Source organism: Marmota flaviventris, chromosome 1 (assembly GCF_047511675.1).
Source record: "Marmota flaviventris isolate mMarFla1 chromosome 1, mMarFla1.hap1, whole genome shotgun sequence".
Lineage (NCBI taxonomy): Eukaryota > Metazoa > Chordata > Mammalia > Rodentia > Sciuridae > Marmota > Marmota flaviventris.
The window spans coordinates 195336436-195349998 of record NC_092498.1 but is presented as its reverse complement, the minus strand read 5'-3'; the positions used below and the strand labels follow the sequence as shown (position 1 = coordinate 195349998).

Genomic DNA, 13563 nt, shown 5'->3' with positions numbered 1-13563 from the left:
TTCACTCCCCTCTACCTAATCTAAGGTAACTCTATTCTTCCCTAGTGCCTCCTCACCCTTATTGTGAATTAGCATCCACATATTAGAGAAAACGTTCAGCCTTTGGTTCTTTGGGATCGGCTTATGTCGCTTAGCATGATATTCTCCAACTCCATCCATTTACTGTCAAATGCCAGAATTTCATTCTTCTTTAAAGCTGAGTAATATTCCATTGAGTGTATATACCCTATTTTCTTTATCCATTCATTTATTGAAGGACACCTAGGTTAGTTCCATAGTTTAGCTATTTTGAATTGAGCTGCTATAAACATTGACGTGGCTGCATTGACTGTAGTATGCTGATTTTAAGTCCTTTGGATAGAAATCAAGGAGTGGGATAGCTGGGTCAAATGGTGGTTCCATTCTGAGCTTTCTGAGGAATCTCCATACTGCTTTTCATAGTGTTTGCACCCATTTGCAGTCCCACCAGCATTATTGCTCTCTTAATGCCTGTGTTTGTGTGAAGTTTCATCTAAGAGCGTACTTTTGTGAGCCATCTGAGGATCCAAGATTAAGTTTCTCAAAAATGCCCTTATTCTGAGGGAGCAGCTCAGTAAATCTTTTCTACAAGCCTCTGAGATCTGAGATCGACCTGTTTGATTGCATCAACACGCATCCCCTAGTTCTGTTTTGTCTCCTTCCAGAAGTCCCATGTGTTCAAGGTTATGTGAGGGTCAGGGGTGAGGAGCCCTCTGCCAGAGCTGGGGTGGGCTCCTTGCTGGGCTCCAGCAGGAGGTGGTGGCAGCTTGGTCTTGGGGCACAGAGGTGAGCAGAGAGAAATGGTCATCTGAAGGGACAGAATGGAATGTGGAAAACTGTAGGTTGCATCTTGTTGCAAGGGTGTGTGTGTGTGTGTGTGTGTACATGTAAAGGAGATTATAGAAATGGTCCAGTAGCTGAGGGAGAGGTAGAGAAAATGTGGGTTGTGTCTTTTTAAGTTGAGGTGTGATATCTTTTCATATCTTTATGTGATGATGGAGCCATTCTCAGGTTAGGGAATTCTGGGAGAGGAGCAGGGTCAGAGTGATGTTTTCAGCATCTTGAGTTTGAGATTCTCATCCAATCAGACAACTTGGTGGTGATGTAAAATGTGCTGTGGAATATGAGATTAGCAGATTTGACCCAGGAAGCACCTACAGTTCAGTGTCCGTGTGTTCTGCAGGACTGGCCACCTCTGAACTAGATAATGAGTTAGGAAGAGTACATCATGGTGACTGATATGCTTGCAGCTGCCACTGGATTCCTGCCACAGGGAATGAGTCAAGTTCATTTCCATGACCTAGAAGGTCCTGCATAATGTGGCCCTGGTCTTCCTTTTGAAGCTCGTCTCTGACCTCTCATCCCCTCATTTGCTCTGCTCCACCCCACTTGCTGTTCCTGGGCCTTTGCACTTGCTATTTCCTCTACCTGAAAACTCACCCTAACTTCTTTCACTTCCTTAAACCACCCTGTTTAAAATTTCAGTCCCTATTACTGCCTGTTCCTACATGGTCCAGCAGAACTTTCTGTGATGATGGAGATGTCCTGTATCTTTTTCATGTTATTGCCGAAATCCAATGTCTGGTAGCACATGAACATTTGAAATATGCCTTGTGTGTCTAAGGCACTAGACTTTAAATTTTATTTAAACATAAATAGCCACATGTGCTTAGTGGATACTGTACTAGACAACATAAGTTTTATCCCACTTTTTCTTAATACTCATCACTGCCTGACATCACCTGTTTAGTTAAATATTGTTTATAAGTAGAAAGGAGGCATTCTAAGAGCAAGAACATTATCTGTTTTATTCACTGCTCTATTTTTTTGGTGGGGGGGGTGCAGGAGATTGCACTCAGGGATGCTCAACCACTGAGCCGCATCCGCAGCCCTTTTTTTATATTTTTATTTAAAGACAGGGTCTCACTGAGTTGCTTAGCACCTCACCATTGCTGAGGTTGGCTTTGAACTTGCAATCGTCCTCCTGGGATTACAAGTGTGCACCACTGTGCCCAGTTATTCTCAATATCTACAGCAGTACCTGGCACATGCTTGGCATCTAATTAATGTTTGCCGAATGAATATGAGATGTTAATTCATAAAAAAAGCTGATGTGATATGTAGGTCCCCAGGTCACATCATAGGCTATTCATATGACAGGTCCCTGGGAAGATGTTGCTCCTACTGATTTTTTTCAGCCATCTTTTGATTACACTGTCTTTTACTGCTAGAATATGAATTGATTTCAGGCATTGGCATTTTAATGTGATTTGGTTTCCAAGATATTTTGGTTCTTGTGTCTAGTTGAAAATGAACTGTGAAAGGAAAGGGTTAAAAGAACCATGAAGGATCAAGTAAGAAGTTAGCAAAGATAATCAGCTTTAGCAGGGGCCTCCTATGGCAACGTGTGATGTTTGGTATATACTCTGCTGCCATCTTCTGTTCAGAAGTGAAAAAAAAATTGCAAGATCATATTTAAATTGATGTGCCATGGAAGGACAGAGTGGAAGCTAATCATTCAGAACAATGAAGATTCCCCTTGAGGCTTTAAATTTTATTTAGACATGGGTTATCTGCATGCTTATGTCAGTAGTACAGATCACTTGGATTCTGAGCAGGACACTTTGGTGTGACTGGAAACAGACAGGCAACAGTCATGACGCAGTGTGAAGCAATCCCTACACCCTGGCAGTTAAAGGGAGCCTCCAACAGCCCCAGCAGAAACATGACCCAGAACAGCGAATTTAGCTAAATCAGAAGATAGAGGCAGGAGTGTGTCAGGTGAGGGCAAGGTAAGATGTGTGGTAGGGGGCTCCAAGCAGGACCACCACCATGCCCAGGAAAGTCCAGGAAGGCTTTCTGAAGTGGAGACATTGGAGTGGGACATTTATTGAGGTCTTTGGATGCCCCAGTGGCCACCCATGGATTGGTCAGCTGAGATGTCTGAGGCTCACCACCCTGATCAAATCTCATCTGGTGTGTGGCATTCAATTCTGGGCATTTGTGGCCAAAAGAGGCACGTTGGCATGAGGATATCCCAGAACATGACTGTGCATGTGAATCCCTTTGGGATCTTGCAGAGATGCTGATTTTGTGTGAGTGGATCTGGGTGACTGAGATTTCTAATAAGCTCCCAAGTGATGCCTTGAGAGAGGGGATGATGGTCAGAGAAGTCGATCCTCCAAAGATTATCTAGAGGATCCTGGGATGCTAACTCAGAGAAGCCAAAAAAAAAAAGGTGAGATGGTGGGGTCATGGTACTTGATTTCCATCTTTGGAAAGGACCTGTCCTTATTCACCGTTGCCCCGGAGGGCAGATTTAGAAAACAGGGGTGGTGGTGGAGAATTCTGAATCAACATGGGATGCACCTCCTTTGTGGAGGGGGACTCTCATAGAGTCTGGGAGGAAAATTATTCCAGGAGGACATCACTCATTTAATTTCAAGGAATAAGATAGGAAGTGTTCTGAAGCCAGGAATGTAAAATGTCTGTGGAAAAACGAAAACCAAACCAAGAAATTCACAATCAGCACACGACCTTAAATGTAATTAGGCGGCTTACAGAGGTGAAGTAAGCAATCACTCCTGATGGTAGAAGTTGGAGAAGAATGGAAAACACTTGGGGAAGAGACAAACATTCATCTTAAACCTCTAGGTCCTCCACATGCCCTGGTGGATGCTATGGGGTGATCTTGAGATCTAAAGGGAAGAGACAGAGGAGGCATAATATATTTTCAGCTAAGCCTATTCAGTATCTTAAAAACAGATTTGACATTTTGAAAATGTATTCATCGGCATCTGGACATTTAACATAATACATTTTCAAAGTAAAAGTCTGGGTTTCCAAAACATCTAATCTCTTACTGGTACTGGCTCAGCGGAATTGGGGGCTTCCATGAGGAAGGGAATATTTCAGTTATTTTGCAATAGGAACACACACCTTATTTTGGTAGGATCAATGCTGATCATTTGGTTGGGAATATTTACAAATATTTTTGAGGGACATTGCTGCACCCCTCTCATCTCTCTCTGAGTTGTGACTATTAATTCAGAAGATACCGGATGAGGGGCAATGGGGAACGAAGAAAAGACAGACAGACACACATAGAGAGAAAAAAATGGGGCCAGATGGGACATTGCTCTCTGATGGAGAAACAGTGACCCAGAGCTAGCTCAGCATGTTTATGATCTAGATTTCATGAATAGGTTATTTGCGGGAAAGTTCTGGCAAAACAGGCAATCTGAAGGATGTAGGACTGGTGAGACATTAAGGTCATTTTGCTTTGCTCAGAATTCTCTATCCTGGGAGTCAGTGTCTGAACTCAAGTCCTTGACTGATAAAACTCTGAACCTTTGCACAGTTTCCTCAGGCCATTGTTGTCATAGCAACCAGGCCATCTTGACCTACTCGAGAGAGTCAGGGGCCATGATTCAAATCATCGCTCTCCATAGGATGGATGGGTAACAGTAGTTACCCGGCAAATGTCATTAACGTCAATGATCCATCTGGCAATTTTAGGCATTACACTGTTTTGTTTTTCTTCCCTTCCAAACTAGATTTTCTAGACTAAATGATTCTGTTGTCTCCTATTGGGCTCTGTCTGTCTCTGTATGCAGAGTTGTGTTTTATTTCTAAATCTATGACTTTCCATTTGGTCTGGTCAATTATGGAGACATTGATTAGATGGTGCAGTGATGACTCAAGCTCAGTAATTAAGACACATGCTGCTTATAGAGATGTCAGCTCACTGACAGGAACCAGAGCAAATGCAGAGAACTGATTCTGGCCAGGAGAAACCAGGGGATGGCCGTTTCACCCTGCATTGCCGGGTGTTGCCCATGGCTCACGAGGCACAGGGAAAACCAGAGTGCCATTGTCCTCCTGCCACAAATGCTGCTAGGGCCCTAGGGAGCCTTTGCTTCAGTTCCAAAAGGGATGTGAGGATGTGTGCCTGCAGACAAGTTGGTAATTTCTCTTATATGTCTGGTGGCACCAGTAAGTCTCTTACTTGTGTGATAGTAGGAGCAAATGTGACTCCATTTTGTTTTATGACTTCATCCTGTAAAACAACCATGCCAAGTCGAAGAGTCATGACTGGGGCAAGATGTTCTTTTCCTTTTGCTATAGAAACCTTTAAGAACACAGAACTACCCAATGGGGCACTGTTTCTGTAACTATGGTAACAGGGCTCTGATTCTGTAACTGGGTGACTGGGCTAACTGTGATTGGTTAGGCTTCCCTCCGCTTGACTGCACTGTCCCGCTTCTGTAACCTGGCTTGCTTGCATTGGCTAGACCCCCCGAACATCCCTTTTGTGGTTTTCAGGCTTATAAGGAGTGCCCTTGCAATTGTTCGGGGCTGATCAGGGGAACAGCTTTATGTTCTGGTCAGCCGCCACCGGTGTGCTTCAATTAAAGGCTTGATTCGATTATACGTGAGTGGTCTGGAAGTCAGTTTATGAAACCCTGGGACGAAGCTTTAACTATAACACTTGGATAAAATTTCCCAGGTTTATCACAGAATATTTTCACATAAGGATCTGTGTGTTGAGTTCATCATTGGTCCAAAGCAATCAGATTCTATGATGAGATATAGGCAGATCTTTGATCTGATTGTGTTGGTACCAGTTAGTATGGAAGGAGGCTGGAGTTTTGATTTGCATCAATTATTTAACTTTTCTCTCCAGTGGAAACTACTTCCATAGAACATCCTGAACATGCAGCAAGATTTGCTGGGTTGCCTTTCCATTGTTTGTTTCTTTTCTTTTTTTTTTAGAATGTAAAATATATATATTTTTAGTTTTATTATTTCTTGCATAGTGACCTAAATGCTTGTTAGGCTTACCTCTTCAGATTCTTTTAAGTTAAGACCCAATATTTATTGGTCATCTTAGGGCAAACACTTTTCTAGATGGATCAGAGACATTGAGTGGAATTCCTGACATGATCGTATTTGCTGGAAATTATGTTCTGCTCCTTCCTTTTAATGAATGAAACAGAGGGTCAGATGAGTAAAGAGATTTGTCCAAAACTATTAGCTGCCAATCTTGGACTTGGAATTATTCAAAGACTCCTGGTGTGTTTGATTCTTAAGACTCCCTGTCTCTCAATTAGGACATGTGTTTTATATACCTTTCCTACTATTTGCTTACTTCTTCATTCTGATACCCAGTTCTCCCCTACTTCTGTCCATCCTTTGTGTACCCACAGGCTTTTTCTAATTTCTACAAAAGCTAGTCTATGCTCAAAGTATCATTGATCTTTGTTCCAATGCTGCCCAATAGAACTGTCTGTAATGATGGAAATGTTGTGTATATCTGCACTATCCAATATGGTAGCCACAAGCCACAGTGCACTATTGGGGAACTGCAATGTTCCCAGTGTAGCAGAAAGACTGAATTTAATTAAAAAATTTAAATAACTGCATTTGTCTACCATGTTGTAGATGGAACAGTAAATCTTATTTGGTTTTTTAGTTGAAAATGTGAGCACGTGTCAAGTTGGATGATTTATCAGAGTTGGGCTGAACTCGAGCTTGTGTAGGTTTATTGTTTGCCTGCCTTGAACTTGCACACTTGTTGTCTCATTAGTATTCCTTAGTTCTCATCACAGTTTAATGGTTTGGAGATTTTGGTTCCTTACAGGTTCAGCGAAATGAGGACAAATCTACCACCTTGAAACTGGCTGATTTTGGCCTTGCAAAGCATGTGGTGAGACCTATATTTACTGTGTGTGGGACTCCGACTTACGTAGCTCCTGAAATTCTTTCTGAGAAAGGTAAGTGTTACACATTGCTCTGTGGGACTCCAGCTCTCCTACTAACAAATGTCTTATTTTTAGTATTTAGTATTTTTTTAATATGGAGCAGTTAAAATCTCAGAGAATTGGAACTGAGGCTTGGACTCAGACTTTAATGGAAATATTTGGAACAGGCTTCCTTGACTAGGCAGAACTTTTTCCTCATCAGAGCTGCCCTTGTTACAGAGGACAGGTGTGTATGTGCGCGCGCGCACGCGTGCGTGCGTGCGTATGTGTGTGTGTGTCTAGGCAGGACAGTAAGATGCAAGATGGTAGAGAATGCGAATCAAGCAAGGCCATTTTTCAGCTGACCCAAGGCTACCTCTAATGGGACAGAACTGGAAGAAATCTATAGTATTTGGTTTAAAAATTCCTTCATCAACCCTTACATTTAAAGGAAAAAGGGATCCCAGTTCAAACTCCATGAATATTTGTTACCTCTTTGCATATTGTGTGAGGGTGTAATGAACTGTTTTAGCAATATGCTCTGCAAAATATATAAAAGGGCTCTTCATATATGGATGACTGTTGAACTAGTGTGGCACTCTAGAAGAAGGGTTTGCCTCCTAGGTAAGATGGAAAGGTATGGTGGTAGGGAGAAGGGAGGGGTGGTTTCCTAGCAACAGAGGCACCAGGGAAACTTGGATGATACTATAACATGTACAAGGTTGGGTAGTAGAGTTATTGAGAAGATACCTCAGTAGACTTGAGAGAGGTACATTTGGTTGGGTAGACCAAATGAGTCTAGGTCACCGCAAACTGGAAGGTGTTTAAACTTGGAAAGTCCAGCAGAGTAGCCACTGGAATGTGCCTCTTATGGTAATTGGTTTAAAATTGGTTTTAAATGTGATTCATATAGTAACTGATTTAAATTGGACAGGAAAATACTAAGGGACATAGATATTTGAATGGAAACATTGAAGAACTGGATAAAAGCAAACAGGCAACATGAACTTGTGGGGAAACCAAATATTGGTGGTGACATCAACTAAAACAGGTGTCGGAAGGAAAAGCTCTTTTGGGAAATTGAGGGATGAGCTGAGTTAAATTTTGAATACACTAACATTGTAGTGTGTTCAGTGACATTGTAGTGTGCTCAGCGTTGTATTGGGATGGATACATGGAACTATCCACTTGTCAAGGAGGGTGGGGCATGAGATGGGCATGTGGTTTTGAGACTCATGAAAATGGTGGCTGAACTGGGGAGACAGTGAGCCCCTCAGTGATGCCAGAGGACAGCAAAGCATGGATTCTTGAGGAAGGTCAAGCATTCTGGCATGAGAGAAAGAAGGAGGGGTTGGCAGAGGACTGGGCTGCCTGGAGGCAGGCAGAGGATCAGGAAAAGGCAGTGTTATAGAAACCAAGGGCAGACTGCAAGATGACGGGGAGGCCCAGCAGACCAGTCTCCACCAAGAGTAAAAGATGGTTGAGAACTGAACAGATGCCATCAAAACTGGCAAAAGTTATCATTAATGATTTAGGCGCTTAATATATTCTTATTTTTGGAGGAGGTACTGGGGATTGAACTCAGGGGCACTCAACCACTGAGCCACATCTGGAGCCCTATTTTGTATGTTATTTAGAGACAGGGTCTCACTTATTTGCTTAGTTCCTCGCTTTTGCTGAGGCTGGCTTTGAACTCTTCATCTTCCTGCCCAGCCTCCTGAGCCACTGGGATTACAGGCATGTGCCACCATGCCCAGTTCCTTAATATATCTTTTTTTTTTTTAAAAAATATTTTTTTAGTTGTAGATTGACACAAAAAAATTTATTTTTTAAATGTGGTGCTAAGGATTGAACCCAGTGTCTCAGACATGTGTGACAAGTGCTGTACATTGAGCCACAACCCCAGCCCCTTAATATATTCTTAATATATACTTGTGTCTTGACAGACTTTCTCCAGGGCTTAATAATGAATATCTAACTTCCACATTAAAGCTTCCAAGTATTGTCCTTTTCTAAAGGAAAAAAAGTATAGTGTATATATTCCTGCTACAACTTTTGGGAGTTGTATAAAATATTATTTTGTGCATTTCATTTCTAGAAAGTTATTTTAAGCATATAACCAGATGTGTGTAAATATTTAATATGTAAGGATGTTCATCAGAAAATTCCTTACACTTGTCAAAATATTGGAAAATAATAGATTATAATATGTGGACAGCACTTGTGAATCACGTTTATGAAGAGTATATTTTTATATTCTTCATAAGAAATTCTTACATAGGAAATGCCATGATATAATATTAGGTGAATGAGATATGGAATAACATATGATAAGTGCAATGCGATGTCTGATTTTATGTAAAAAAAAGCATATGTGTGTGCGCATGCTTGTATGCTTACTAATAATCATTAAAAAGGTCAATGTATTTTTTTTTTAATAAGGGAGAAAGTAATGAATAGGAAATAGATGGCTAGAAGTAATTCCCATACTATTCTTGGTGTAGCTTAGGTTTTTAAATTTCCAATACAATGTGGACTTATGAATGATCTTACTGTGTGTAGCTAGAATATAGCTTGTGCCACATGTGACTTACCATTTAAGTTTGACAACATCTTCATTGATCTATGTTCTGTTCACTGAGATGTGTCTGTGTATCATTTAGTTGAATGTTATGACCTTATCAAACTTCTGTAAGTTTCCACACATTTGCTTTCAATTTCTGTGCTTATTTTCTCAAAGACTAGTCATAAAGGTTCACAAAAGTGGCAGTGGTCCAAGGATCAGACTTTGAGGAACACTGGTGTGACTCCTTGTTTGAAGGGGTGGTTCCAAACCACGTGTTTGGAAGCAGCCCTTGCTTATTGAGAGCTGAGGACCTCTGTGACTTACAACTATTTAGAACTACAGTTCTCTGTCATTTGTTTCTTCACATTGGATCCCGTCTGGTCTAAGGTTGACTTGTGTGTCTGCCTTTGTTTGTGCAGGTTATGGGCTGGAGGTGGACATGTGGGCTGCTGGCGTGATCCTCTACATCCTCCTCTGTGGCTTCCCTCCCTTCCGCAGCCCGGAGAGGGACCAGGACGAGCTCTTTAACATCATCCAGCTGGGCCACTTCGAGTTCCTTGCTCCTTACTGGGACAATATCTCTGATGGTGAGATCAGGAGCTTCCATATACGGGAGAGGAGGGGATGTGGGGCTGGGATCTTCTCTAGGTTCTGACCTCAAAGGAGGTTTTCAGATAAATATGTGAGAAGACACACAGAAGGCCACCACAGTGCCTGGCATGGAGCTGGGCTGTCCACCTGTTGTGCCTTAATCTTTACTTGCTCAGTAGTTTCCTGAAGGTTTGTGAAGCACTCTGAAGACATGACTTGCTTTGTGAGTTAAAGAAAAAAAAATCTATTAGTTGTGGTCACCAACTGATTTTCCTTAAGGCCATTAAAGAACCTCAAAACTGAAAAATATCAGAAACATAACTCTCATTTGGAAAGAGAAAGGCCATCTTATATCCAGAAGTACCTCCAACAGAGGAATTGAAGGTGCTTGATGTACATGTGAATAATTAAGGGTCTTGCAGGTGCACCAGGAGTATGGGGACTCTGTAAGGTAAGGGGTGTAGGTCTCCACTGCCTTTTAGTGAGCTGGATAATGTGTGGGTTTTCTCCCTTTGGGTCTTTAATTCTGTCTGATTCCAAATGGAATCTCTCCCCTTGTTTCTACTGATTTGTCTCTACTAGTTACCACCTTTATAAAATTGAGAACTGGATACTTGTGGGTTTGTGCGTCTTTGAGTCTTGGGCTTAGAAAGGAGAATAGGAGTGATGGCTTTGTTTTTTCAACTTGCTCTCAACATGCCCTCCAAGATTAGTTAATTGAACTGCCTCCATCCCCAGCATCTAACTCCTCCTGAAAGCTTCACTTTCCCCTTTAAATAAGGTAAGGAGAGGTGTGGCTTGCTGGAGGTGGAGTGAGGGTTTCACGGGAGCAAGGCATGGCAACTTGGGAACTGGAGTCCTATATAGCATGGTCCTTAGATTTGGGCGTAGGTAGTTCCTGTCCTGGTCCCCATTCCTATGAGGGCTCTGCTTTGGTTATACCCTCTCCACAAAGTGAGGCGACTGTGCAGCCACGGGGATGTGCCCCCCAGAGCCCAGGTGCCTCTTCCCTGACCAATGGCCCAAGCCCACTTCAAGGTCTGAGAGGCTTCTTCTCTCAGCCTCTTCCTAATATGCCAAAGGGTGGCCCTGGAAGGCTGTTTGGAGGGTGTAGAGAGAGCTTGAGGTGGGGTGTCCAGTTGTCCACATACAATTGGACAAATGAGGTCACACTTTGTATGTCTACATACTTACGTAGATATGTATGCATCTCACTATCCTGATTTCAAATGCTCGGTTGTCATGAGTGGATAGAACAGTTCTAGAATGTCTCCATCTTCTGTTGGACCACAGTGTTCTTAGAATCCAAAAGCCTGCAAGCCAGCCCACGGTGCTAACATGAGAGTCTGAGAAGTCTCAATTTAAATTTGCCCTTTCAACCTCTGAGTCTCCTGAGGACTTTGAAGGAGTCATACTGGTCAGGGTGGGACTGGGGCACTTTGTGGGCAGAATTTGCAGAAGTTGAATTTAGTGGGTGGGATAGGAGACAACCGTGGCTCCTGTGCTCTAGAGGTGGCTGCACAGAGGGTTCAGAAAGACTGATTGGTGGCTGAACAGCTGATCTTGAGCAAGATCAAGATTTTAAACCTTTAAGAAAGATTTTAAAAAGTGTGTATTTTCTTCTCATGCTATTCCTCGAGTGGTTGGAAGAACAGGCTCCATGGGCCAGGCTGGGAGATCCAGCAGGCCAGAGAGAAATACTTTGTCCTCCCCCTCTGCCACCTGACCTATCAGGTGTCACCACATCCCTCAGAAATCAGCCATGGTTGTGGGCAGGAAATGAAATTGATTTTTAATCTGTACTATTTATTATTTCATTTCTTCATACCTTTTTTCCTCCCAGTTTTGTCAATATGAAGATATATTTGTCAACTGAGGAATAGAGAGACCATATTTTATTTAAAAATGTGTTGGTCTGATTTAAAACATTTTTTGTTTCTTTTTTTATTTTATTGATTTTTTTAAAAAAAGAAATAAATGATAGCGGAATGCATTACAATTCTTATTATGCATATACAGCACCATTTTTTGTATCTCTACATAGATATATATTTTGCAGCCTCTGTTCGTGTTCTTGTCCTGAGGGTACAGATGTTAGGGATGGGCCTGGCCCTGAGGCTGTAGAGAGCTAACAGACATCCCATGTTAAACATGTTGTTCAACACAGTAGCCCTTGTCCACCCGTGGATAAATATAAATGTGGATTGCTTGAAAGTAAGTGAAATGAAAATTCAGTTCCTCAGTCTCCCTAGCTGTCTCCAGACACTAACATTTATGTGGGGGTTCTTATTTTATTCCTGGGGAGGAAAAAATTCAGAATCAGCTGGATTTACTCTGTATCCCTCTCTTTCTCTCACTCCCATAGCTGCCAAAGATCTGGTGAGCCGGTTGCTGGTGGTAGATCCCAAAAAGCGTTACACAGCTCACCAGGTTCTTCAGCATCCCTGGATTGAAACAGTTGGAAAGACCAGCACAGTGAACCTGCAAAAGGAGGTGTCCCCGAGCAGGGAGGGCCACGTCCGGAGCCAGCACAAGAGGGCTGCAGAGCAGGCGTCATAGTCATGGCTATGGGCATCTGTTCAGCCTCCGTTCTGCTCAAGAAAGGAGAAGATGAAAGTCTGAGGGAGAAGCAATGAAAGGACTTCTTCACATAACTGGGGAACCAGAAGGAGAGACTCAGTTTATTACAAAGCATATTAAAAAAAACTAAATTGAATCTTAATGTTAAATGTTGTAACATATTTTTAGATTTGTATATTTAAAGTATTTAATACCTTTTTTTGGGGGGGGTAAGCATTATTGTCAGTGTGGGATTTTGGTAATTATGATGTGTTTGCTTCCTCCTTGTGATCAAGTTCATGGTGTACTACAAGAGTGGTGCTTACTAGTGTCTAAACTCCCCCGTGAAATTAATAAAGTGAATCATGGTCTTTCTGTGTCAATAAAATGTGCTCTGAATACCAGAAGTGGATCTGTATTCTAATTGCTTCTTAATGCTGGTGACGAGAGTCAGGGGATTATAGTCCAACTCCTGAAGCCAGTGTGACTACATATAAATGTGTTGGACACTTGATAAATAGACAGGAACTGTTTATACTTAAGATGTGTCAACCTAGTTCCCTAGCATGGTAGTGGGACCTGAAATCAGATCTGGTGCAGTCTGAAAAATAGAAAGAAGAAATCATTCAATCATTTTTGCTCCTACAATACCTACTTATACTGTTTTTCTGCCTAATTATCTCTGAGTCTATGTCACTGTTACCTGAAGTCAGGCACTCATGCTGTGACAATGTTTCAACTCACAAGGAAGCCATGTAGTTCATTAGTATGGCAGAAGTGCAGTGAATGGATTCCACAGAGGCTTGAAGGAGTCTGAGGTGGGGCACATTCCCACCTGCAGGGTGTTCATACAGAGGACACAGAGCACATGTTCAGACGACTCTGGGGGTGTGTGTGACCAAACATTCTAGTATTGGTCAAATTGACCTTTCCAGGTCATGTGTAACCTGGTCAGTAGGCCTCAGACTCAGAAGTGTGGGCTTCTCACTTCTCCCTACCTTTCCTGTGACTATTGGGGTCATCTGGGTAGAGGACTATTAGGAAAACAGCACTAGAGAGTTTAACTAGTTAAATTGCTTAAACAGG

The 13563-nt window shown here is 42.2% G+C and overlaps 1 protein-coding gene across 1 annotated transcript in view; it reads left to right on the top strand.

Annotated features, from left to right (window-relative positions):
* Positions 1–13144, top strand: part of Dclk3 (doublecortin like kinase 3) — a 41676-nt gene extending 28532 nt beyond the window's left edge. The window contains exons 3-5 of the mRNA XM_027932598.2: positions 6662–6794; positions 9747–9914; positions 12284–13144. Of these exons, the coding sequence (XP_027788399.2) occupies positions 6662–6794; positions 9747–9914; positions 12284–12477 (495 nt within the window). The 3' untranslated portion in view covers positions 12478–13144. The remainder of the gene's footprint in view (positions 1–6661; positions 6795–9746; positions 9915–12283) is intronic.
* The last annotated feature ends 419 nt before the right edge of the window (positions 13145–13563 follow it).